The sequence below is a fragment of the Pantherophis guttatus genome, chromosome 5, assembly GCF_059756535.1.
Source record: "Pantherophis guttatus breed Tessera chromosome 5, ASM5975653v1, whole genome shotgun sequence".
Taxonomy (NCBI): domain Eukaryota; kingdom Metazoa; phylum Chordata; class Lepidosauria; order Squamata; family Colubridae; genus Pantherophis; species Pantherophis guttatus.
The window spans coordinates 65,091,765-65,117,707 of record NC_142067.1 but is presented as its reverse complement, the minus strand read 5'-3'; the positions used below and the strand labels follow the sequence as shown (position 1 = coordinate 65,117,707).

Sequence of the window (25,943 nt, the reverse complement as noted above, 5' to 3'; positions counted from 1 at the left end):
TCTCTAGCTCTTCATTATTCTTCTCATTGGTATCAAGTATGGTTGCACTTCCGGTCCTAATTTCCGGACATTCTCCTTTCCAATCAGCAAAATCTCTTTCCTACGTCTTCAGAGCTCTCTTGATCGATCCATACAGCAAGTTACATCCAAATCAGGTAGCGCCGCTGTTCCGCTTGCCAATCTCTCCTTCTTGTTTCTTGCCGGCCTGTCTGCGATCCTTTCAGCTGTCAAATCCTCCTCTTTCTTTCAGTCACCGCTTTCTCCTCCTATGAGACCTTTCGATCCGACCCAGCCAGCGAAGCTCTTGCCAATCTCAGGTGTGCTCTAGAAGAAGTGGTTATGAGTGCACTCCACCTCTCTTTCCCGGAATTCTTGCTTCCCGTCTTGTTAGCTATCGTGGCTTCGGGTCTGCCATTAACAGGCAGACGCGCCCCGTTGGTTTGACAGTGGATATCGGTCCCGCCGGGTGGGTTTGTGCTCCACCACTCGACTCACCGAAGCCCCACTATTGTCCGCGAAGCCCTCCAGGTTTCCACACCTCGAAGGGTCCCCAAAACATAGCGTTAAGTGGCAGTGGGAAGGAGCGATCGCTCTTACCACGCCATGCCGCCACGAGTCACCAACTGGACTCCTCAAAAGAGATTTGATATGGACAGTACACTGTCGTTGCGGAAAAGTGATGTATAACAAAAGAAAATGTATAATAAAAAACAAAATAAATAAAAAAAAACAATTAAATGTACAGATGACCAATTTACAGATTGCCATGATATAACTAATGCAGCAACTGGGACAGAATTTCCCTCAACTAACAAAAGGCAAGGATACTTATTTTTACTCTTGTTATTGTTAATTTGGATGGTGGAACTTTCTGTTCTTGTAGATTTTGGGGCAACTGCTAACTTCATAGACGTATAAATGATATAGAAGCTAAAGTTGCTGACCTAATCCCTATAAAGCCCAATGATTCTTAAAATCATGTATGGTAGCCAATGGCAACTAGAAGTTTAGCTTAGAGTAAGGTATTGGTGACCTGTAACAACTGTAGTCAACAACAAAGCAAGAGAACCAGTTGCCAGAATCCAAGTCTAAGCATTCAAAGCAAGGTTGTATTGTACACGGAGTAAAGACTATTGGAATTAATATCAGATTTCGCTATTTACAATAAAAACAGAGTTAATCCAAGTAACAAGAATCAAGAAGCTCAGATTAATAATATTCAAAGCAAGGTTTGTATTGTACACGGAGTAAAGACTATTGGAATTAATATCAGATTTCGCTATTTACAATAAAAACAGAGTTAATCCAAGTAACAAGAATCAAGAAGCTCAGATTAATAATATTAGAAAAAAGGAATTAATGATAGTTTTAAGACAGCTATAGCATTATCTGTACTGTAATTTTTTTTGTAATTTTCCTTACCATCAGTAACTTGAACTTCATCATGAATTGGAGATGACTTGTTCTGAGAAAGAGTTAACATTGTAGTATCTTGGAGTATTTGTGAAGCAGTTGTCCGAGGAACCATACCAGTTAATAGCACTTCTATCTTTTCCTCCAGTCTACTGCAGGCACGACAGCATACAACAGCTAGGAAAAAACATGTGAGATATTTTTTAGTTTTCATAACTTTATCTGAGATCATATTATACATGAAGAACCATTGTAATATGTAGAAGACACTTGTTACAAAAGCAGTCAGCATCTTAATTTGAAGGATATGTTTCTCATACTTGAGCATCACAGTATTATAACAATATTTATAACAACATTGACACATCTCTGAAATATATACCAAAAGAACTTTTTATTCATTCATGTAAAAAAAAAATTGGTCTTCTTTCATCTTAGTCTGGAGCTACAAACTGCTTTTCAGTTCCTGTCTATTAGTATGTAGAGATATTGTCTATACAAGATACATTTTTATCCATCCACATTGGGCTATTTAGTGCAGATTTTATTCCAAGCAGAATCTGTGACTCTCAGATATAGTTCAGGGGGTATCTGAATCTCCTATTAACCAGTAAGGATTCAGAACTCCAATAAGCTGTGAAACACCTATTTAATTAAAAAAGAAGATACAGAAGAAAGGCCTGATCCCAATGTAATCAACTGCATATAGCCTTTCAAACACTATAATAATCCAGGTAAGAGTAAATATAGAAGTTAAAAAGGCTTTAGCTTTGCACATACTTAAAATAGCTCCTTATGCAAATCCCAGTCCTTAAGATACAATGAAACAGATGCATTTAAAAGGATACAACTTAACACATTTTATGCCAAAACAATAGAGGGAACAAGAAAAAAATGAAGAACAAGAAAACCAAATAACACTATCCAGACCCTAGATGGGCAGAGATATTGCTTTGAAGAATAAAATAGTACTAAAAATAGTAATTAATGCCTCTATATTGTTACTGTAGTAGACTAGTCTGGTCAGGCCCTAAACTTCTGATCTTGTCCCCTGGAATATTACTCCCCCAGAAATCAGGCTTACCCTGACTCGAATGGCTTTCCTTAAGGACACAAAGAACTTGTATTATTCCCAAATTTAAGGTCCTGGATATATGATTGAGCCTGTGTCATAGTTACACTGATTGTCTTGGTTGGTTTTATTTTGGCCACTGTATATGTTATTTAGTTTTTGTTATGATGCTTTTATCTTGTTTTTATTCATTTAGTCTGCTGACAGTCATGCATCTGAGATGGGCGACATAAAGTGATTGATTGGTCACAAGTAAGTGAAGAAATAAATCTAGCACTCACATCTTCCCACTATTTCCATTTTCAACTACATCACGGGTGTCAAACTTGCCATGTCCTTTTGCCATCAATGTGAGATTTTGTGATGTTTTCCCCACTGGCAATGCTGGAGTGGGTGTGCCCTGTGCATGACACATCCGGCCCGTGGGCCGTCAGTTTGATGCCCCTGATTTACATAATGCAGCGGGGAGGCAAGATGGCTGCAGTGTGACAGCCTTTTTAGTGATCTCCTTATCCGCCTATTATAGCTACTCTTATTTGGATGTAAAATACTTTATTTTTTATTTAATATTATCTATAAATTAGTTAAGTTAGTTTTATTTTATTAGGAGTAGTAATTTTAGGTTTTAGATTTAGGATTACATAGCATTTAGGTTTTAGATTACGAGTTCTGGAATTTATCAGCATTTGCCAATGCTGTGGGAGTATGTTTTTAAAAAAATTAAACCACCCAAGGATGCAGAAACAAAGGCCAGCAGCAAAAGCAAAAAAGGTGTTGAAAAGAAAACTTAAAAGGAGACATAAATTGGAAATACATTTGGGAGGAAACCCCAAGTACAACATGGTGGTAACGACAACCAGACAACCAAAGATAAAGGACTTATTTCAAATAATGGACTCTGCAAGTAAATCGTCTTTTTTTTGTTCTTCCCTCCTCATAACCTCAGTAAATAAGCCCTGTTCTTTGCTGGAGTGGGAGGAGGAGGATTGTCTTTCCTGGAAAATGAGGCTCCATTAGGAGACAGAGAGGAGAATAAGAATAATATTAAGAGCAATTTTAAAGGAGACTTGGATTTGGTTGCCAAGAATTGCCTCCTGACAGCACAGTTATTGCTATATTTGACAGCTCTTGGAAGCAAACCAACAGATTGAAGAATTAAAGTCTCTAATGGGAAACTACATCTCTAAATTAGATAAGGAAGCAAATAGCAAAGCCCATGCTTCAAAACATACTCTTAATTCACAGATACTGTAGTTCACGTGGATTGGGGGCTCCAAAATGGAGAAGACATAATAGTAGATAAAATCACAATCAAAAACCTCTTGGATCACTAAACTGATAAATTTTGTAAATTTTGCCTTCCTGTTTCTTGTGTCACAGGGGAACAATCTAAAAAGGAGCTGCCCAAAGAATCAAGGATATAGAAGTGCAAAATGATATAGCTGAGCAAATACAAATTTACTTTTCAAATAGACAGCTATTTAAAGTTACAACTGCCAAAATATCTTAGGGAGATATTTACATGAGCAAGATTTCAACAGCTTGACACGATGGTCAGATATGGGAGATTCCATTCTATACCCTATAATGGACGTCTCTGCATTTGCGGAGTGGCAGAGGTAGAAAACCTGGCTCTCATCCTATTTTATCTGTATAAGACGGTGAGAGACATTTGTATATTTTGCCTGTATAAGAGGGTGAGAGACAGGTATCTTGGCCTATATCAGTGTTGGTGAACCTTTTTGGCACCAGGAGCACCGGAAACCCAAAGAGCAGTTCCCCAGCACACATGCGTGCACTGGGAAGATGAGCCAGTCACCTGGTCTTCCAGTTTCTGGCACCCTCCCACGCACAAAGACCAGCTGGCTGGCGCACATGTGCACACCGGAACCTGGAAGAACAATGGGCAATGGCTGGCATGCGCAGAGAGATGGCTCTGAGTGCCACTTCTGGCACACACTCTCTCTCTCATTGTCTCTCTGTCTCTTGCCTCCTTCTCTCTTTCTCTCCTCCCTCTCTCTGTCTCTCTTTTATCTCTCTCTCTCTGTCTGTGTCCCTTGTCTCTCTCTCTCTTTTTCCCTCCCTCCCTCTCTCTCTCTCTGTCTATCTCTCTCTCCCCCCCTCTCTTTCTCTCCCTCTCTCTCCCCTCTCTCAATGAGTTGATGAGCAAAATAACAGAACTATTTTCAGGACTTTCAGGGACACATTTCACCCTTAAAATATACATCTCTCCCTCCCCCCCCCCTCTCTCTGTCCCTCCCTCACTCTATGTCTATCTTCGTCTCTGTGCCTCTTGTCTCTCTCTCTTATTCCCTCCCTCTCTCCCCCCTCTCTTCTCCTTCCTCCCTCCCTCCCTCTCCCCTGAACTGGTGCTGGGTGGTGGGAATCTGATGTCTGGAGGCCAATGAACCCAGGAGCAGTGTGCCAATGAACAGCTGGTCACCTGAGAGCCGAAGACCAGCTGGCCAGTGGGGTGGCGGGGCATCACAACAGCAGCAGCTCTGCAGGAAAAGCAACTGACATCCGGGAGGTGAGAGCAAGCTGACGCCAACGCAAGGTCGCATTGTGGCTCCACGTCATAATGGGCTCCAGGAGGAGGAGATCCCATCTCCTCCATTGTGAAGCATGCTAAATTTCACTGTGCTGCACAAGGCACTGCAAGAGCAGCAGGTAGGCCATGGGTGTAGCAATAGTAAATGTACTGCGATGAAGGCAGAATGCTGTTTCGCACAAAGGCAAGTGCAAGGGCCACGACAGGGCAACAACTCTTTTATCCCTCTGCCATGACTATCTACATAATGCAGGCCATAAAGTGACCTCCATGTGTGATTACAAGGAATGATTTAATAAACTTGACGTCCAGCTTTCTAGAGAAGGTTGTAGTGAGGAAGAACTACAATAGAATGCCAGATAGTTTTCCAGAGGAATGGGGAAGGGAACTTCCTAGCAATGTGAACCAGGAATATGTTTGTGGGAAGATTTGGCAAGATCCAGTTGTTCTCTGGGCATTTGTTCCCTTGCTTGGAGTTCCTAGAGAAAGCAGGTACAGATAGTCGTCCTATTACAACAACAATTGGGACCAGAAATTCCATTACTAAGTGATGTGATTGTAAAGCACAACATAGCATGAGCAGGTTGCTTAGATTAGAGATGGCAATTCCAGTTGCCATTATTAAGCAAGGACCATCTGGGTTTTTAAGGAAGAAAATCACATGATCATGACTTCTGATTTCCTGCTGGCTTCCCCATTGACTGCTTGTGGGAAATCAGCAGGGAATATTGGAAATTGCTATTATGTGGCTACAGCTCACTGCAATGTCATAATCATGAGCTGTATACTGAGTGACTATGGGGATGCTGCAATGACCAGAATTCCAAGGTCTGAAGTACCATTGGTTTAGTGCTGTGATAACTTTGAACAGTCAGTGAATGAAAGAACTATCTATGGTTAAACCAGCAATGAGAGCAGTGGTGAAATGTAAAATTTGTTACTATTGGTTCTGTGGGCATGGCTTGGTGGTGGTGGGTAATGTGACTGGGTGGGAGTGGCCAACTTTTTTTTTTACTTTTAAAAGCATTTTTTCTACAACTTCTTCATCTGAAGAGGTTGTAGAAAAAAATGCTTTTAAAAGCCTCTGACGATCCCAACTGAGCTGCGCAATCATCAGAGGCTTTTTTTTTTACTTTTAAAAGCATTTTTTCGGCCAGAGAGGTTGTAGAAAAAATGCTTTTAAAAGTAAAAAAAAAAAGCCTCTGATGATCGCGTGGCTCAGCTGGGCATGGGGGGGGGGCAGGGACTTTTGCTACCGGTTCTCCAAACCACCTGCCGCCATCGCTACCGGATCAAGTGATCCAGTCCGAACCAGGAGCATTTCACCTCTGAATGAGAGCATTGTTTCAATGTGGCATTCATCTAAGTTTTACTATCAGATTGCAATTGATGGTGTGGAAGAATGATATTTAACATTTAAGAGTCTTTTTTAAAAATTTAGAAATGGGCCATGAATTGACAATCTCTATTAAAGTTCAGATGATTAGGGATGCCTCAATGTCAAAAAACACAGTGAATAACCAGATGGACCATCTCGGAAGTGGAGGAAAGGTCAAAAATATTATTTTCCTGATATGTCAAATGTCTTCTATTTAATATATCAGCTCAGTTTCTATGTGCACAATTGCTCAGAAAAGTTTTTCTTGTGCTCCAGTGGTTTCACAAACTGAACCTGGGACAGTAAAATGTTTAGGTCACCAAACAGGGGCCATAAGGAATAAAGGGTTTAGGTTTGCATGATAGAAAATCAGCCTGTTCATTTCCATATTCCAGTGGTTACTTCTAATTAATTTTGGAGTGGCTTTTACTTCTGAGCCTTCTGAGATTGGGACTCTCATTTCCTGAAGAGCTAGTTCTTTAAGGTTTTATATTCAAACATGGAGCATTAATGTTTCCACTGAATTCATTAGTTAAATGAGCTTATCCTATAGTTCATCATATAGATCCTCTTTAAATTGATCAACTATGAATATCTACATCCTGATCCAACAACTGAAAATTAGTCATATACTGCATATTCAACTTGTAAATGTCACATCTTCTTATTGGCTATTACCCATTTGGCAGAGATATCAAAGATAACTTTTAGCCTTACTATGAAGTTAGCATGCATATCATATTTGGTTCTGTTGCAAAAAAGTATCATATTGCAGACATTCTGATAAAAATCCTACATGGGACCTATCAAAAGAACTTTAATGTGAGATTACTTCCTTTGCTTCTGCCCTTGCCTGATCTAATTATCACAGTCTGCCAGAATTTTGAATTCTTCCCTTTTGCCTTAAATGTCTTTAACAGCTGTATTCAATGCAAAAAAGTTTTAGCTGCATAATTAACTTAAAGTCAATCACAAAAATGTCATACAAATTGGTTTTTTATAAAATGAGCCTCCCCCCCAATTTAAATCTTAAAGTTAAAATATGTAATACCAATAGTCTTAATAAGCAATAATGACTGCTATACAGCATATCAAACGATACCTTCAGTATTCTTGGTTCAGCTTTTTCATATTAAGATAGAATTGATTTGATTGATTTAATGAGATGGCAGCAATGATCCAAGATAGTGTTGGCTATGCTTCAAGTCTCTTATTACATTAAAGTTAGTAAATTAAAATCTCCAATGACTGTTATGCATGGGAGATTCTTAATGCATAATTATGGCTTGGCAAACTATAAATTCTCAAATTCTCATATTATGCCTAAATTATTCTTCAAATGGTATTTAAATTCAAAATAGAGAATAAATAACCTCCTGTATCTACTTGCCAGCTTCCATCAGTCTCTATTTTTGCATACTGTTATTTCACCTACTGTAAATGGGAGAAAGAGAAGTTTCTCTTCTCTAACTTGCTAATTTTTCTTTTTTTGAAGCAGTAAATGCCAAACAGAGGGGAAAGTGTGTTCTACTATTCTCCTTTCTGCAGTTTTCCAGGACAATAGCGGTTTTTCAAGCCCTATTACATATCAAATGGAATATGCATGTTGTACACTAATACACATTTCTTTACTATAGCACAAGAAGGAACTAATTGATTATAATAGCAATTGTAATTTAATTTGTCATTTGAATGTTCGTGCTAAATTCTCTTTATCTACTATTCCATTCATTTTAGCTTGGATCATAGCTGGGGAATGTTCTTTTTCTCTACCCAATTTTAATTGTTCATTGACACCTGGAGCTGATTCATCGGGTGGAGCTTCAGGAATTCCATAAATTGGGTAGATCCAACGGAGTCCTTTAAGTTCTTCATCCTTTATTATTACAGTTTGGCTGAGAAATATAAGCAACTTAAATGTTAATATTATCATTTTTTAAGAAAACCTAGTACAATCATATACTTAGTGGCCTTATCTATCCATTTAAAACTTGTTTGAAATTTCTTGTATCAATAATATATCTGATACAAAATCTAATTTAAAAATCTACTTTTTACAAAATTATGCCATGTACTAGGACTGATCCCATTTCATAATATATGCCACCCACCAAGCAATTTAAGTGGCTTTAGTACAAAAAACTGATGTAACATCAAAATAGAAAAGAAATAACAACACATGCGTTGACATACCTCATTATAGCTTCTTTCACAGCTACTGATGTTACATTATTTATAACAGAGTTATTGACTCTCTCAATTAACCAGATCAGGCATGCTTTAATTTGCTTAAATCAGCAAAGATGGCAATTTGGCTCATCTTATATAACCATCATTCCATTCAGTTTAGTGGCTGAAAAATATCCATACCCTCTTGGATAGCTGACAAATCTTATGAAAGAGTGTCTGATAATATAACCAAAGATGGCTTTGTCATACAGGACAACCATTTAGATATGAGCCAGCAGTGTGCAGCAGCTGCCAAAAAAGCCAACACAGTTCTGGGCTGCATAAACAGAAGGATAGAATCAAGATCACGTGAAGTGTTAATACCACTTTATAATGCCCTGGTAAGGCCACACTTGGAATATTGAATTCAATTTTGGTCGCCACGATGTAAAAAATATGTTGAGACCCTAGAAAGAGTGCAGAGAAGAGCAACAAAGATGATTAGGGGACTGGAGGCTAAAACGTATGAAGAACGGTTGCAGGAACTGAGTATGTCTAGTTTAATGAAAAGAAGGACTAGAGGAGACAAGATAGCAGTGTTCCAATATCTCAGGGGTTGCCACAAAGAAGAGGGAGTCAAACTATTCTCCAAAGCACTTGAGGGTAGAACAAGAAGCAATGGGTGGAAACTAATCAAGGAGAGAAGCAACTTAGAACTAAGGAGAAATTTCCTGACAGTTAGAACGATTAATAAGTGGAACAACTTGCCTGCAGAACTTGTGAATGTTCCAACACTGGAAATTTTTAAGATGTTGGATAACCATTTGTCTGAAGTGGTGTAGGGTTTCCTGCTTGGGCAGGAGGTTGGACTAGAAGACCTCCAAGGTCCCTTCCAACTCTGTTATTCTATTCTATTCTACTTATACAGTCTAATAATTTTAGGCAGTACAGAATTATTTAAAGTTTTATACTATGAAATTCTTAAGATGTCCTATACTTGTTCAAATTTAATAAGTGTGAAATATTCTATATTAATTATGTAATTATTATGTAATTATATAAATTATTAAATGTATCAACTAAATTCACATAATGATTTCAAAGTTAAAACAACATTAGTTAAGGATATCTAATGATTAAAATACTTACCTGTTTATTGCTTCCCTTAATTCAAATGTGTCATCATAAATCCAATTTTCTTCATGTATCTTCTTAACGTCAATAACAAGAAAAGTTTCATAGAGTTTCATAGAAAGAGGTGCAAATAATATAGGAATATCAAGCTTGCTTTTTTGAGGTAATATTATTCCTAAAAAGCAGAAAATTAAATAGTATAAATAATTGGTTTATTATTTACTCTTAATTATATATTTTAAAAATATGCAGCATAAAAGGAAACACAATTGTTTATAAAGAACCCCTTTTCCATTAAAAAAAATCCACTATCATATATAAATAACATTAAAACTGTTATTTCTCAGAAACAGGTAACAAGCTTACCACAAATGTTTAATATCTAAATAGTGGAGCTATGAGAATAGCGGTTACCTAATCTAAACATTGCTTCTTTAATTTCACCCTTATCTAATACAACCCTGAGATTATTTCTCTTTCTTTTAGATTAATTTATATGAAATATATTGCTATCTCTATTTCTAATGGACAATCTTTAGCCTTCCAAAGGATCTAGTGACATGATCCCTGGCCCCAGGACCTTGAGACTAATTCAGGCAGAAAAATAAGCTACCCCAAGGGTCACTTTTTAAATTTTTTTTAAAAAAAATTTATTTCTCATAAATATGTCTTAAATGTACAGTCTCTTATTTATTTATTTATTTATTTATTTAATTTGTATACCGCCCTTCTCCCAGAAGGGACTCAGGGCGGTGAACAGCCAAAATTAAAAAAACATACAAATGCAAAAGTTAAGATAATTAAAAGAATTAAATCATTGGCTACCCAAATTTAAAACCCCAAATCCATAAAATTTAAAATCCCAATTAAAAAACCATTTAGGCTAGGCCAGCTTGATGAAATAAAAACGTCTTCAGGGCTTTACGGAAGGTCCGGAGGTCCGGGATCAATCGTATTCCAGGAGGCAGCTCATTCCACAGGGCGGGTGCCCCCACAGAGAAGGCTCGCCTCCTGGGGGCCGCCAGCCGACATTGCCTGACCGACGGCACCCCGAGGAGGCCCTCTCTGTGAGAGCGTATTGGCCGGTGGGAGGTTATCGGTAGCAGCAGGCGGTCTCGCAAATACCCTGGCCCTAAGCCATGGAGCGCTTTAAAGATGAGAACCAACACCTTAAAGCGCACCCGGAAGACCACCGGGAGCCAATGCAGCTCGCGCAGGAGAGGTGTTACGTGGGAGCGCCACGTCGCTCCCATAATCACCCGCGCGGCCGCATTCTGCACCAGCTGGAGCCTCCGGGTGCTCCTCAGGGGGAGCCCCATGTAGAGAGCGTTACAGTAGTCCAGGCGTGACATAACCAAGGCATGAGTGACTGTGCACAAGGAGTCCCGATCCAGAAAGGGGCGCAACTGGCGTATCAGGCGAACCTGATAAAAAGCCCCCCTGGCCATGGCCGTCATATGCTCTTCTAAAGACAGCCGTGTGTCCAGGAGGACGCCCAAGTTGCGAGCCCCCTCTGTGGGGGTCAGTGACTCGCCCCCAATAGCCAGCGATGGCACCAGCTGGCTATACCGGGACGCCGGCATCCACAGCCACTCGGTCCTGGAAGGGTTGAGCCGAAGCCTGTTCCTCCCCATCCAGACCCGCACGGCCTCCAGACACTGGGACATCACTTCGAGGGCATCATTGGGGTGGTCTGGGGTGGAAATGTACAGCTGAGTGTCATCAGCGTACAGATGGCATCGCACCCCAAAACCACGGATGATCTCACCCAGCGGCTTCACATAAATGTTGAACAGGAGCGGCGAGAGGACCGACCCTTGCGGCACCCCGCAAGCAAGGCGCCTCGAGGTCGACCTCTGCCCCCCTGCCAACACAGACTGCGACCGGTCAGAGAGATAGGAGAACCACCGCAACACGGTGCCTCCCACCCCCAGTCCCTCCAGCCGGCGCAGCATGATACCATGGTCGATGGTATCAAAAGCCGCTGAGAGGTCTAACAGGACCAGAACAGAGGAACAACCCCTGTCCCGAGCCCTCCAGAGATCATCCACCAATGCGACCAATGCCGTCTCCGTGCTGTACCCAGGCCTGAAGCTGGACTGGCACGGATCTAGATAGACGGTTTCATCCAGGAACTGTGGGAGCTGTCGCGCAACCACACTCTCCACAACCTTCGCAACAAAGCGAAGGTTGGAGACCGGACGATAGTTTGCCAAAACGGCCGGGTCCAGAGAAGGCTTCTTGAGGAGGGGCCTCACCACCGCCTCTTTCAAGGCGGGAGGCAAGAAACCCTCTCTCAGAGAAGCATTTATGATCCTCTGGAGCCAGCCTCGTGTTACCTCCCGGGTGGCCAGTACCAGCCAGGAGGGGCACGGGTCCAATAAACATGTGGTTGCGTTTAACCTCCCCAGGATCCTGTCCACATCCTCAGGAGTCACAGGGTCGAACTCATCCCAGGTAACATTCTCAAGACCAGCCTCAGTCACCCCGCCGGGATCTACCCAGTCAGAGTCCAAGCCTTCCCGAATCTGAGCGATTTTATCGTGCAGATACTGTACAAAATCCTCAGCCTGCCCTTGCAAGGGGTCTTCCCGCGCTCCCTGATATAGGAGGGAGCGGGTTACCCTAAACAAGGCGGCTGGGCGGTTATCTGCCGATGCAATAAGAGCGGAAAAGTGGTTACGCTTTGCCGCTTTTATCACCACTAGATAGGTCTTAATATGAGACCTAACTAGTGTTCGGTCGGATTCGGAGCGACTCGCCCTCCAACCACTCTCTAGGCGTCTTTTCCGGCGCTTCATCTCCCTCAGCTCCTCGGAAAACCAAGGGGCCGGGCAGGTTCGGCGTCGGGTCAGAGGCCGCAAAGGCACGACTCGGCCCAGAGCACCGGCGGCTGTCCTATCCCAGGCAGCCACCAGATCTTCAGCCGAGTCGTGTGCCAGAGTTTCAGGAACTGGCCCAAGCTCCCTCTGGAACCTATCAGGATCCATCAGGCGCCTGGGGCGGAACCACCTGGTCGGTTCCGCCTCCCTGCAGTGGAGTGCAGCGGTCAAAAGGTCCAGTCTCAGGAGAGAATGGTCCGACCATGACAGGGGTTCAATAACTATATCCCCTATATCCAGACCACTCCGCCACTGACCAGAGATAAAAACCAAGTCCAGAGTGTGTCCTCCCACGTGAGTGGGGCCATGAATTAATTGTGTCAGGTCCATGGCTGTCATGGAAGCCATAAACTCCCGAGCCATCCCAGACGCCCCGCCGGTAGATGGCAGGTTGAAATCCCCCATGACCAAAAGTCTGGGGGTATCAACCGCCACCCCGGCAATAACGTTGAGAAGCTCTGGCAGGGCCGCTGTCACGTGGCAGGGAGCCAGGTACGCGATCAGCAGGCCCACCTGCATCCCATGGCCCCACTTCACCAGGAGAGACTCACATCCGGCTATCTGAGGTACAGTGGCCTCCCTCGGATCAAGACCTTCCTTTATAACGACCGCCACCCCCCACCCCTGCCCTGGGCCCTTGGCTGATGGAATGCGCGGAAACCTGGTGGGCACATCTCTACGAGGGGGACCCCCCTCTTGGCCCAACCAGGTCTCTGTAATACCTGCCAGGTCCGCACCCCCCTCCTGTATTAGCTCACAAATGAGGGGGGCCTTATTCACCACGGACCTGGCGTTGCACAACATCAGTCTAAGGCCTGGGCTCTGAGACTCTGGACAGCCGGGGAGACGAGAAGAGTCATGGGGGCCGAGGCATGCCACCGCTTGGAGATAGCGGGTGCGTGCCCCCACCACCTGATGTGGCCCCCTACTCCCGCCATATCTGCCCCTCCCAACCACGGTCCTGATAGAACTGCCCTCCACCCTATCCACACTGAGCTCCTCCACACCCCGCTCCCCGCCTTCCGTTCCATGCCCCTGTAACGGGCCTGACCTATGCCCCTCCCTCCCCACCCCCCGCCCTAAGCCCCTTAAAAGATTACAAAAAGACAATTTTAAAAAACCCCACAACCCCCTCTTTGCGGCATGCCACCTCTCGGGGTTCCAAAGCCCGTCATCGAGGTAGGCCCTCGATAGAGTGGAGGGCCAAGCCTGCGAGAGGGGGGAGTCTCGCAGACCAAGAAGCTCCGCTGCGGAATACATCTTGACCACAGAGGATGGGAGCAACCATATCCTAGGGGTCCATATAGAAGGTCCAGGGGAGAGACATGGAATGGGAGTCTCAAAAACATTTTCAACAGGACCGGTCCACTGTCCCCTCACAACAGAGGACGAAGTCAAGTTCCAGGTCGACCACAGTCCATTGTTACATATTCTCTTTTAAGTAAATACAGCCTAAAAATTTGAATATGCTCAGGGTTGCTCTTCTACCATTCCATCTCCCTTATTTTACAACCATTCTTCTTCTCCTTCTCCTCTCTTTCCCTTCCCTCCCTTCTTCTAGCCTCTTCTACTTTCTTCTTTCCTACTCTCCTTCCCCTTCTCTCCCTTCCCTTCCTTTCCCCCACACCTCCCTTCTTCCTCCCTTTCTAACCTCTCCTACTCTTATTCCCCTCCCTTTCGTTTTCTTTTCCCTTTCTTCTGTTCCTCTCTCTCCTTCCTCTCTTCTCCCCTCCTATCTAGCCCTCTACTCCTCTTTTCATTCTCTCCATTGTTGTATTCATTTTCAATTCAATATTTTCCAAAATGGTATCCAAGCAACCCCGATTTTCTATTTATATACATTTTCTTTTCTGTTTCTTTGTTTTACTGATTTTACACATATCATCATAAATGTACAATTATATAATAACATTTTTTCCTTTTCCCCCCTCCTTCCCCCTTTTCCATTTACACAGGTATCTTCTCACTCATTTACTTTTACTCTATCTAATTTATTAATCTATAACCTTTTATTCATATTTCTTTTCTAGCCATGCATAAAATCGTCCCCATGTCTTGAAATACACCGATTCCTCTTTATCTTTTATTCTCAATGTTAATCTATTCATTTCTGCACATTCTAAAAACTTTTTTATTACCTCTCCTTTTAATGGGATTTTTTTCTGCCTTCCACTTTTGTGCAAATACAATTCTTGCCGCTGTTATTATATGAATAATCAAATAAGTATCTTCTTTGCTATATTTCTCCAGTAATATACCCAATAAAAATGCCTCTGGTTTTAACTCTATACGTTGATGCAACATTTCCTCTAACCATGCCTGTATTCTAACCCAATAATTTTTTGCTTCTGTACATGTCCACCACATATGATAATATGATCCTGGCAATTGAAAACATTTCCAACATTTAGCTGATTTATCCTTAAACATTTCTGCTAATTTTTCTGGTGACATATACCATCTATAAAACATTTTATATAAATTTTCTTTACATTCAGTTGCCATTGTTAATTTATAATTCCTTTCCCATAGTTGTTGCCATTTCTCACGATAATTCTATCATGTAACCAAAGTTTTTTTACCCATACTATCATTGTCTCTTTTACTTCTTCATCTTCTAATATGATTTCAGTAAATAATTATACAATTTCTTAATCATTTTTCATCTGTCCCAGTCAATATCTTGCCAATTCTGATTTTCCCGGGTTAAAACCATACTGTTTCAAATCTTTATCATATCTTGATTGAGTCAGTATTCTCGTATTCTCAATAAAATCCGTTCATTAAACCAGGTTAACGTCACCACTTGATAGTATAGTTCCCAATTTGGTAGTCCAAACCTGCCTCTAGTTCTAGAATCTTGAAGCAGTTTAAGTTTAATTCTTGCTTTTTTCCCTTGCCATATATATTTCCACATCATTTTGTTCAAATTCTCAAAATATTTTTTCTCCAACTTTATCGGTATTGTTTGAAAGAGAAACAAAATTGTTGGTAGTATGTTCATTTTAATTAACGCTATTCTTCCCATTAGTGATAATTGCAAATTTTTCCATTTCTCCAAGTCTACTTCAATTTGATTTCTCAATTTATAATAATTATCTCCCTTCACAGTTATATGCCAAACATTGTCCTGGCTTATTCGCATTTTCAAAAAAACTTTGCTTTGTTAATTTTATTTTATTTGCCAACTCTTCATTTTTCATTAAGTTCAATTTATGTTTTTGCAAATCCATCAAATTTTTGATTTTTTTTGTTCTGTGGATTGTTCTGTAATTCTTTCTCTAATTTCTTATACTCCTCCAACTTCTTTTGTATTTGTCTGTTCTGTTTATTCCATTTTCCTAAATATGTCACTGTTAATCCTCTAATATATGCTTTACTAGTATCCCATACATTTTATTTATTTATTTATTAAAATTTATATGCCCCCCTTCTCCCGAAGGACTCGGGGCGGTTCACAACCATCACGTAGAGTAAAAACAATAACAATAAATAAAGTTAAAAAAATACAATTAAAATCCCACAATTAATTAAAAACTCCCAACAGATCAGAAAATTTGTTTAAAAAGCCATGTTTTTAGGTCTTTGCGGGAAGAATGGAGGTCAGGGGCTGTCCGGAGCCCAGTGGGTAACTCATTCCAGAGGGTCGGTGCGGCCACAGAGAATGCCCTCATCCTGGGAGCTGTCAGCTGACATTGTCTGGCAGATGACACCCAGAGGACGGCAGTCCTATGTGAGCACACCAGGCGGTGGGAGGCTGGTAGGAGGTGCTCCTGCAAGTACCCCCGGCCCATGCCATGAAGGGCTTTATAGGTAAGTACCAGCACCTTGAAGCAGACCCGAAGAACCACCGGCAACCAGTGCAGCTCGTGCAGGAGAGGTGTTACCCGGGAGTAACGGAAAGCTCCCATAACAACTCACGCGGCCGCATTCTGGACCAGTTGGAGCCTCCGGGTGCACCCCAAGGGCAGCCCCGTGTAGAGAGTGTTGCAGTAGTCCAAACGAGAGATAACAAGAGCGTGAGTGACTGTAAGGAGGACATCCCTATCTAGAAAGGATCGCAACTGGCGCATCAGGCAAACCTGTGCAAAAGCCCCCCTGGACACGGCTATCAGATGATCCACTAAGGACAGCCGTGATTCCAGGAGGACACCAAGGTTGCAAACCCTATCAGAGGGAGTCAACAACTCCCCTCCCATCAAGAGTGATGGGGCCACTAGATCCTGGGATACCGACATCCACAGCCACTCCGTCTTGGAGGGGTTGAGTCTGAGCCTGTTCCTGCCCATCCAAACCCCCACTGCCTCCAGGCACTTAGACATCACGGAAAGGGCATCCCTGGATTGGTCCGGGGTGGAGATGTAAAGTTGAGTATCATCAGCATATTGATGGTAACTCACCCCGAAACTCTGAATGATTTCATCCAGCGGCTTCATATAGATGTTAAAGAGCAAGGGGGAGAGAACCGAACCCTGAGGAACCCCACAAGTAAGGGGCCTTGAGGAGGGTCTCTTCCCCCCTGCCCAGACAAACTGTGTATGGCCCGAGAGGTAGGAGGAGAACCACTGTAAGACAGTGCCCCCTACTCCTAACCCCTCGAGTCATCACAGTAAGATACCATGGTCGATGGTATCAAAAGCCGCTGAGAGGTCAAGTAGGACCAGAGCAGAGGAATAACCCCTGTCCTGGGCCCACCAGAGTTCATTCACCAGGGCGACCAATGCTGTTTCCGTGCTATGTCCGTGCCTGAAGCCCGATTGGTAGGGGTCTAGATAGTCCGTTTCCTCCAAAAATTGTGGAAGTTGACATGCCACAACGGACTCAACAACCTTCACTATAAAGCGAAGGTTGGAGATCGGATGAAAGTTGTTTAAAGAAGCCAAATCCAGGCCAGGCTTCTTGAGGAGGGGTTGAACCACTGCCTCCTTAAGGATGGTGGGGAAGACTCCATCCCTCAACAAAGCGTTAACAATCACCTGGATCCAGTCTCCGGTCACCTCCCTGGTTGCCACAACAAGCCAGGAGGGACATGGGTCCAACAAACACGTCGTGGCACTCAATCTACCCACAATCCTGTCCACTTCATCCGAGGATACAGGGTCAAAGTCAACCCAGATGTTACCTCCAAGACTTGCTCCCATCTCCTCGTCAGACCCTGCCCAGTTAGAGTCTAAACCCGATTGGATCTGAGCGATTTTGTCTTGCAGGAATTGAACAAAATCCTCAGCAGTGCCCTGCAAGGGGTCCTCCCTCGCTCCCTGATTAAGGAGGGAGCGGGTCACTCGGAACAAGGCTCCTGGGTGATTCTCTGCTGACGCAATGAGAGCAGCGAAATAATTACATTTCGCTGCTTCCATTGCCACAAGGTAAGACCTAATGTAGGTTCTTAACTGTGTTCGATCAGATTCGGAACAGGAAGACCTCCAACAGCTCTCTAGGCCTCTCTTCTGACGCTTCATCTCCCTGAGCTCCTCGGAGAACCATGGAACTACTCGGGATCCCTGCAGAGGAGAGGCCACAATGGGGCAATTCGATCCAGTGCCCTGGTAACAGCCTGTTCCCAGGCATCAACCAGGGCCTCTGGAGAATTGCGGGATAAGGATGTGGGAAATGTCCCAAGCTACGTCAGGAACCTGTCAGAGTCCATCAGGCGCCTGGGGCGGAACCAACGCATCAGTTCCGCCTCCCAGCGGTGAGTGTTGGCGGATGGAAAGTCTAGCGTAAGAAGGGAATGGTCGGTCCATGACAGGGGCTGAATTGATAATATCCCCCTACCCCGAGCATTAATCCACTGCCCAGAGATAAAAAGCAGGTCAAGTGTGTGTCCAGCATTGTGAGTTGAGCCCTATACAACTTGAGTCAGGTCCATGGTCGCTATGGAGGCCATGAACTCCCGAACCAGCTCAGATGTCTCGCCGGCTGAAAGGAGATTAAAATCTCCCAGAACTATAAGGTTGGGGAGCTCAACCGTCAGTTTGGCAATGACTTCGAGTAGTGCGGGCAGGGCCGAAGATACACAGCTGGAGACAGGTATGTAATCAACAGACCCGACTGTACTCCAGGGTTCCATTTCAACAATAGAGATTCACACCCGCCAATCTGAGGGACAGTGATCTACTTAGGACTAAGACTTTCCCTAATAACAACCGCCAGTCCCCCACCCCTTCTGTGGAGTCGCAGCTGGTGTAACATACAGAAACTTGGTGGGGATAAATTGGAGAGGGGAACCCCTCCCTCCGGTCCCAACCAGGTCTCCGTAATACATGCCAGGTCCGCACCCCCCTCGTCAATGATATCTCGCACGAGGGGGGCCTTATTTGCAACGGACCTGGCATTAACATACACTAGCCGGAGTCCCAGATTCCGCACATCCAACCCCCCAGGGGAGCAGGAAGAACTAAGAGGGCCGGAGCGCACCACCGCCTGCAAATGGCGGGGGCGCATCCCTCTGATGTCATAAGGCTCTCTACACCCACTACCTATGCCCCTCCCCACCACCATGGTGGCAAAATGACCCTTGTCCCCCTGTACCCCATCCAAGCCCCCATCCCTGTCCCTCACACCACGACCATCAGACAGGCTATGCTGATCTGTATCTATACGGACCCTCCCAGGTCCATCCATATAACCAACCATCCCCCTCCCGGAACCCCTTAAAATTTTAACTAATGATTTAGCAAAAAAAAACCCACAACCTCCTCTTTGCCGCATGCCACCTCTCAGGGTTCCAAAACCCATTATCAAGATAGGCCCTTGATAGAGTAAAAGGCCAGACCTGCGAGAGAGGGGAGTCTCACAGTACAAGGAGCTCAGTCGCCGAATACATCTGGTCACTGGGGGATGAAAAATAGTCTATGGCCAGGGGGACCACTTCGGTGATTTAAAGTCCAGAGGAGAAAAAATGCCAGTCTTAGATACAAGTAAACCGCACTCCACTGCCCTCTCATAGCAGTGGGAGGAGACACACGCCTTTCAACACCCGGGAATAGTTGACCAAACCACTCTCTCATGGTGGCTGGCCGACAAGAATAGTCCAAAGTGTTGGTGAAGCCAGTAGTGAAATGGCAGCCATAAACCAACTCCCTCAGAACTTGTATCCCAAGTTGCAGCTCTCCATATGGATTAAGGAGAAAGATAGAATTAACCAGACTTCAGGCTCAGAAACAGGGGTCAGTCTATGGGAACCGCACAGCGGCAGTGTCTGGAGAGGCCACGATGAGCCCAAAAGAAGGGAGATACCGTTCAGCAGGCCGGGAAATAGGCAGGGGTAGCAGTGACCATAATAAGGCCTGAACTAGGCCAAAAGAGGGAGGGGGGAAGGTGGGGCACAGGCAGCAAGGCGCCAGGGGTGAAAAACCCCACAGTCATCTTCCAGCCCCCCAACCCACCCTCAGGTCTTCTATCAGTCAACAATGTCCCCAAACTCTGCCTCCTCCAGCTCACTACGGAGGACTCTGAGTCCACCTGGGGGCAGGCCCTCCAAGGTGGGTCAGACACCCTTCGGTCGCCCAGGCAATTCCAGATGGAAAGCAAGCTGCTGAGAATATCCCCCGCCATCTCGCTCAACGCCTTCAGGCTGCTGCCCCAGACTCCAACCTCCGTCCCAGTGGCCATCATTGCAACCACTGCTGCTGCCGCCACCGCCAGCCTCATCCTCATTGTCCTCGTCCTCTCCTAGCCCCTACAGACAATTCCTGAGGCATCCAGAGTCACGAAGAGAATCCCGACGAGGGTGCCGCAGCGACGCCACCGCCGAATCACCACCGTCGTTGCTCTGGCAGCCGCCAATGGATGTAGAGCCAGTCACCGCCGCCATTCAGGCCGATCCTGCCATCCTGTGCCGTCCCCACAAGTGCTGACCTCTTCCCGGCCAAGACGTCCCAGACAGCGAGAAAACTCTCAAAATGACTGGTAGGAACTCCTTTTAACTGGGCAGGGGGCATAGATGTTCACTCTGGCCCCCCTGAGGCCTCCCAAGGCCAAAGCATCACCCCACAAGATCGTGAACTCAGCGAGGAGCTGCCATCTTGGGCATGCGCAGAGATATATTTTGCAGTGATATAGCCTCTTTTCTATTTTCTTTAAAGAAAAAAGTCAATTCTTTTTCCATATATTGTAGAAAATCCTTTTTGTTTAGTAAGTTTTGGTTTAATGTCCATCTCGCTCTTTTTCTCTTTCCATTCCATGTCATTCTTATTGGATTGTGGTCTACCCATGTACTTGTTTCTATATCAATCTTATATATCTTAGAGATTAGTTCTGTTGACATCTACATCATATCTATTCTTGACCATGACATGTGCCTGTTTGAGTAGAACGTATACTGCTTTTCTTTCAAATTTCTTTTTTTCCATGCATCTTGGAAGCTTAATTCATCTGTCATTGTATAAAATGCTCTAGGGAGAGTCTTTCTTAATTTTTTATTCACTTTTGTAGATTTGTAATCCAACTCATTATTATCAATCACATTAAAATGTGACTCTGACCCGGTGCCGATCCCGTGCAGCTCCTTGGTTCACCGAGGAGCTGAGGGAAATGAAGCGCCGGAAAAGACGCCTGGAGAGTGGTTGGAGGGCCAGTCTCGCTGAATCTGATCGAACACTGGTAAGGTCGCATATTAAGACCTACCTAGTGGCGATAAAGACGGCAAAGTTTAATTACTTTTCCGCCTCTATTGCGTCATCAGGGAATCGTCCGGCCGCCCTGTTTAGGGTGACCCGCTCCCTGCTCCATCCGGGAGTGAGGGAGGATCCCTTGGAAGGCAGGGCGGAGGATTTTGGACAATACCTGTATGACAAAATCGCTCAGATCCGGGGGGATTTGGACTCTGACTGGGTAGATCAGGGCAGAGTGATGAGGAATAGTCTTGAGAATGTTATCTGGGAGGAGTTTGATGCTGTGACTCCCGATGATGTGGACAGGATTTTGGGGAGACTTAGTGTGGCCACATGTTTACTGGACCCGTGTCCCTCCTGGTTGGTACTGGCTTCCCGGGAGGTTACACGAGGCTGGCTCCAGGGTGTTATCAACGCTTCGCTGAGTGAGGGCCATTTCCCCGCTGCCTTGAAAGAGGCGGTGGTGAGGCCTCTCCTCAAGAAGCCGTCCCTGGATCTGGCAATATTGGCCAACTACCGTCCTGTCTCCAACCTTCGCTTCATGGCGAAGGTTGTTGAGAGTGTGGTCGCGCGACAGTTCCCACAATTCCTGGAGGAAACATCTTATCTAGATCCGTTCCAGTCGGGTTTCAGGTCTGGGCACAGCACGGAAACGGCATTGGTCGCATTGGTTGATGATCTCTGGAGGGCTCGGGACAGGGGTTGCTCCTCTGTTCTGGTCCTGTTAGATCTCTCAGCGGCTTTTGATACCATCGAGCATGGTATCATGCTGCACCGTCTGGAAGAGTTGGGGGTGGGAGGCACCGTATTGCGGTGGTTCTCCTCCTTTCTCTCCGACCGGTCGCAGTTTATGTTGGCAGGGGGGCAGAGGTCGACCTCGAGGCCTCTCATCTGTGGAGTGCCGCAGGGATCGGTCCTCTCGCCCCTTCTATTCAACATTTATGTAAAGCCGCTGGGCGAGATCATCCGTGGCTTCGGGGTGAGATACCACCAGTACGCTGATGACACCCAGCTGTACATCTCCACCCCAGGCCACCCCAATGATGCCCTTGAAGTGATGTCCCAGTGCCTGGAGGCTGTGCGGATCTGGATGGGGAGGAACAGGCTCAAGCTCAACCCTTCCAAGACTGAGTGGCTGTGGCTCCCGGCATCCCGATATAGTCAGTTGACTCCATCACTGACTATTGGGGGCGAGTCTTTGGCCCCCACAGAAAGGGCTCGCAATCTGGGGGTCCTCCTGGATATGCAGCTGTCCTTGGAGGAACATCTGACAGCTGTAACCAGGGGGACCTTTTGTCAGGTTCGCCTGATTCGCCAGTTGCGGCCCTTTCTTGATCGGGATTCCCTGTGCACAGTCACTCATGCCCTCGTCACCTCTCGCCTTGACTACTGCAACGCTCTCTACATGGGGCTCCCCTTGAAGAGCACCCGGAGGCTCCAACTGGTCCAGAATGCAGCAGCGCGGGTAGTGATGGGAGCAGCATGGCACTCCCATGTAACACCGCTCCTGCACCAGCTGCACTGGCTCCCAGTGGTCTTCCGGGTGCGCTTCAAGGTGCTGGTTATCACCTTTAAAGCGCTCCATGGCATTGGGCCTAGCTATCTTCGAGACCGCCTGCTGCTACCAACGACCTCCCATTGTCCCGTGCGCTCCCACAGAGAGGGCCTCCTCAGGGTGCCATCAGCCAATCAATGTAGGCTGGTGACCCCCAGGGGGAGGGCCTTCTCTGTGGGGGCACCTATCCTCTGGAATCAGTTGCCCCCAGAGATACGGAGAATCCAAGACCTTAGTGCCTTCCGCCGTGCCCTTAAAACCCACTTTTTCCAGCAAGCCGGGCTGGTTTAAGAAGAAATTTTAAATGTTTTAATTGGTTTGTATTTTTAATTTTGGGCCAAATTTATATATTTTTTTAATTGTTTTTAATATTTGTATTTTATGTTTTTTAATTCTGGCTGTACACCGCCCTGAGTCCTCAGGGAGAAGGGCGGTATATAAATTTTAAATAAATAAATAAATAAATAAATAAATAAATAAATAAATAAATAAATAAATAAATAAATAAATAAATAAATAAATAAATAAAATCTCCTGTTATGCATATATCTTCATATTCATATTCTAATATTTTCCTGTGTAATTTCGCATAAAATTCTTCCTAATTTTCATTTGGAGCATATATCCCCACTAATAATATTTTTTTTTAGTTCATTATTATTTCTACCATTAATACTCTTCCTTCCTCATCCTCAAATATTTGTTTGAATTGTCTTTTTAATATAAAGTGCTACTCCTCTTTTACTTTGGCAAGCAAGCGTTGTATATAATGTCCCCAATTTTACTTGCTCCAAAAGTTTTTTGTGTTGTTTTCTAATGTGGACTTCTTGCAAACATATAATCTCTAATTTTAGCTTCTCTAATTTATTAAATATTCTTCTTTTTATTGCCGAATTTAATCTGTTTATATTCATTCTTCCATTTCTTACTTATTTACTTGTTTTGTAGATCTAGTCACTCTTATCTCCCTTTGATCTTTAACTTTTTTTGCTCTTGCTCCTTCTCTTATTGCTCTTTCTTCCTGTTCTTTAGTTGTCTCTTTTAATTGTTCCCCCTTTTCTTCCTATTGTCCAACCCCTATTTCTTCACTCGATCTCTCTTCCTCTTGAAATCCTATATATTGTTCATATACAGGATTTCTCTATTGTATCTAATATGCTTTCTCTATTGTATCTAATATGCTTTCTCTATTGTATCTAATCTATGTCTTTGTTCCTGCCAATTCACCAAGATTCCTTCTGGCACCAACCATCTGAAATTCACTCCTCTTTTAATCAGGCATTTCGTAAGAAATTGATATTTTCTTAAGTCTCTAACTCTTCTTGGAATTTGTTTCAATGCCACTATCTCTCTACCCTTGTGCTTTATTGTCACATTTATCATCAGTTGTTATATGTTCTCAATGTTTTCTTGGTAAATCTGACATGTATTTCTCTAGGTAAATTATTTCTCATTACATATCTTGTATGCACTCTAAATATCTCGTCAATCCCGCTTAATTTCTTTGCTCTCTTCCATTGCTTCCACTAATATCTCCACAATTTTCTCTGCTAAATTTTCTCATTTTTCTTCTTCAATATTTTAAAATCTTAAATAATAATCAGCTTTATCGATTTCCAGTGATATAATAGTCCTTTCCTGATTCTTATCGGTGGTTGTAAATCTATGATCCATCTCTTCCATTTTTTTCTCTGTTGCTTCTGCTTTTTCTTCCACTATCTTCAGTCATTGTTCATTTTTCCCTATCATTTCTTTAATTTCCTTTAATTCTCCAGCCATTTTTTCAATTTTCTCATCTACTTTGTTTATTTGTTCCTTAAGGCCTTCATATATGGTCTGTAGCATATTTTTAAATTCCGTATTGGCTTTCTCTTGCTGCACTGTAGTTTCAACTGTCTTTTGTCCTGTGGAGCTGGATGCTGTTGATATTGATGGTGATGATAGATGTTGTGTTATTTTCTTCATATTGTTCTTTAGGTCACTCTTAAAGCTAGATGCAGACAAGAAAGCTAAGAGTGATCCACAATAGGGATAAAGGGAGGAAGAACTTTTGTGAAAGCAATACTTCTCTAGGAGAAATAATGCTACAAACTTATTAAAAGGTACTGGTACATCATTTGAGTATTGTTGTCAACAGGAAAAGGCTAAAACATTTGTTTAAGTTTAAATGCTAGATGATGAGATCTACAGATCAGAAAACACTCCTCTAATTATGTGGACATAAATGTTGAATTTTCATGAATAAATCTATTATGGCTTATGAGTTCACTAGACTAAAAGCACACAATGCTGGTCCTTGATTCAATTAGTATGGAAAAAGTTGTTTTTAAAGGAACTACAATATTGGAAAACATGGCTTGACACAGGGAAAAAGCAATTAAATTGTGTGTTTTAGGAATAAGTAAATTTAGATGAGCCAGAATGGGCAGGTTCAAATCCTTTTATATAAAACCCATGGTAGGGGAACAGAAAAAGGACATGAGTTCAATTTTTTAAAAAGTGTACTAAATATATGTTTGATTAAAATTTAATAAATAACAAGGTTGTCAGGTCTGGAAGCCATCTTTTTCATTGGGCCTTCAGGTCTGCCACATTTACTACTGTGGGAACCAGGGAGGGGGAATTGTATGGAGCCAGGGTAATATATAGTCATAATAACATTCCTTTCTCAGAGAGTCAAGGACATCTTGCCCTGGACCTGGACGGCTGGAACTGAGAGTCATCTCCAGTTGGAACAGTGCTTGGATTGGACCATGTGATGGATATGTGGGTGTTGGGCAGGGACTTGACTTTCCTTTGGGTGGGGAAAACCTGGAAGCTTTCAGTTTCAGGTTTTTCCAGATGTGCCAATATGACATCTCTAATAAAATGGAACTTTGAGGAAACTCAAGGCTTGGAGTTTTCTTTCATTGGGGGTCTTACTTGGAACCCTGACATTAACCTGAATCTCCTTTAAAATCCAACCAGCTCCCTGAATACCGGAGTGCTGTCCAGAGTCCTGAGCTCCAAATGTTGACCCAAAACTGGGCGACGTGAAGTCTCAGGGGAAATGGAGGAAGACAAGAAAGCCATGGGGACTGGCTCAACAACTCCTGTCGAGACCATATACTCCCCTTCTCAAACTGTGGTGGAAGCAGAAGAAGCCACAGAAAGAGAATGCCAGCTGGGTGCCTA

General features: G+C 43.8%; 1 protein-coding gene and 1 long non-coding RNA gene across 2 annotated transcripts in view; one reads left to right on the top strand and one right to left on the bottom strand.

Annotated features, from left to right (window-relative positions):
• The window catches only part of CFAP47 (cilia and flagella associated protein 47), a 596,979-nt gene that overhangs the window by 126,820 nt on the left and 444,216 nt on the right, over positions 1-25,943 (bottom strand). The window contains exons 57-59 of the mRNA XM_087871295.1: positions 9,733-9,892; positions 8,212-8,309; positions 1,423-1,590 (exon numbers count right to left, since the gene is read on the bottom strand). Of these exons, the coding sequence (XP_087727421.1) occupies positions 1,423-1,590; positions 8,212-8,309; positions 9,733-9,892 (426 nt within the window). The remainder of the gene's footprint in view (positions 1-1,422; positions 1,591-8,211; positions 8,310-9,732; positions 9,893-25,943) is intronic.
• Positions 1,452-25,648, top strand: LOC132712469 (uncharacterized). The gene is made up of 3 exons (XR_009623118.2): positions 1,452-1,604; positions 2,682-2,737; positions 25,442-25,648. It is a non-coding gene; the product is annotated as an uncharacterized LOC132712469 (long non-coding RNA).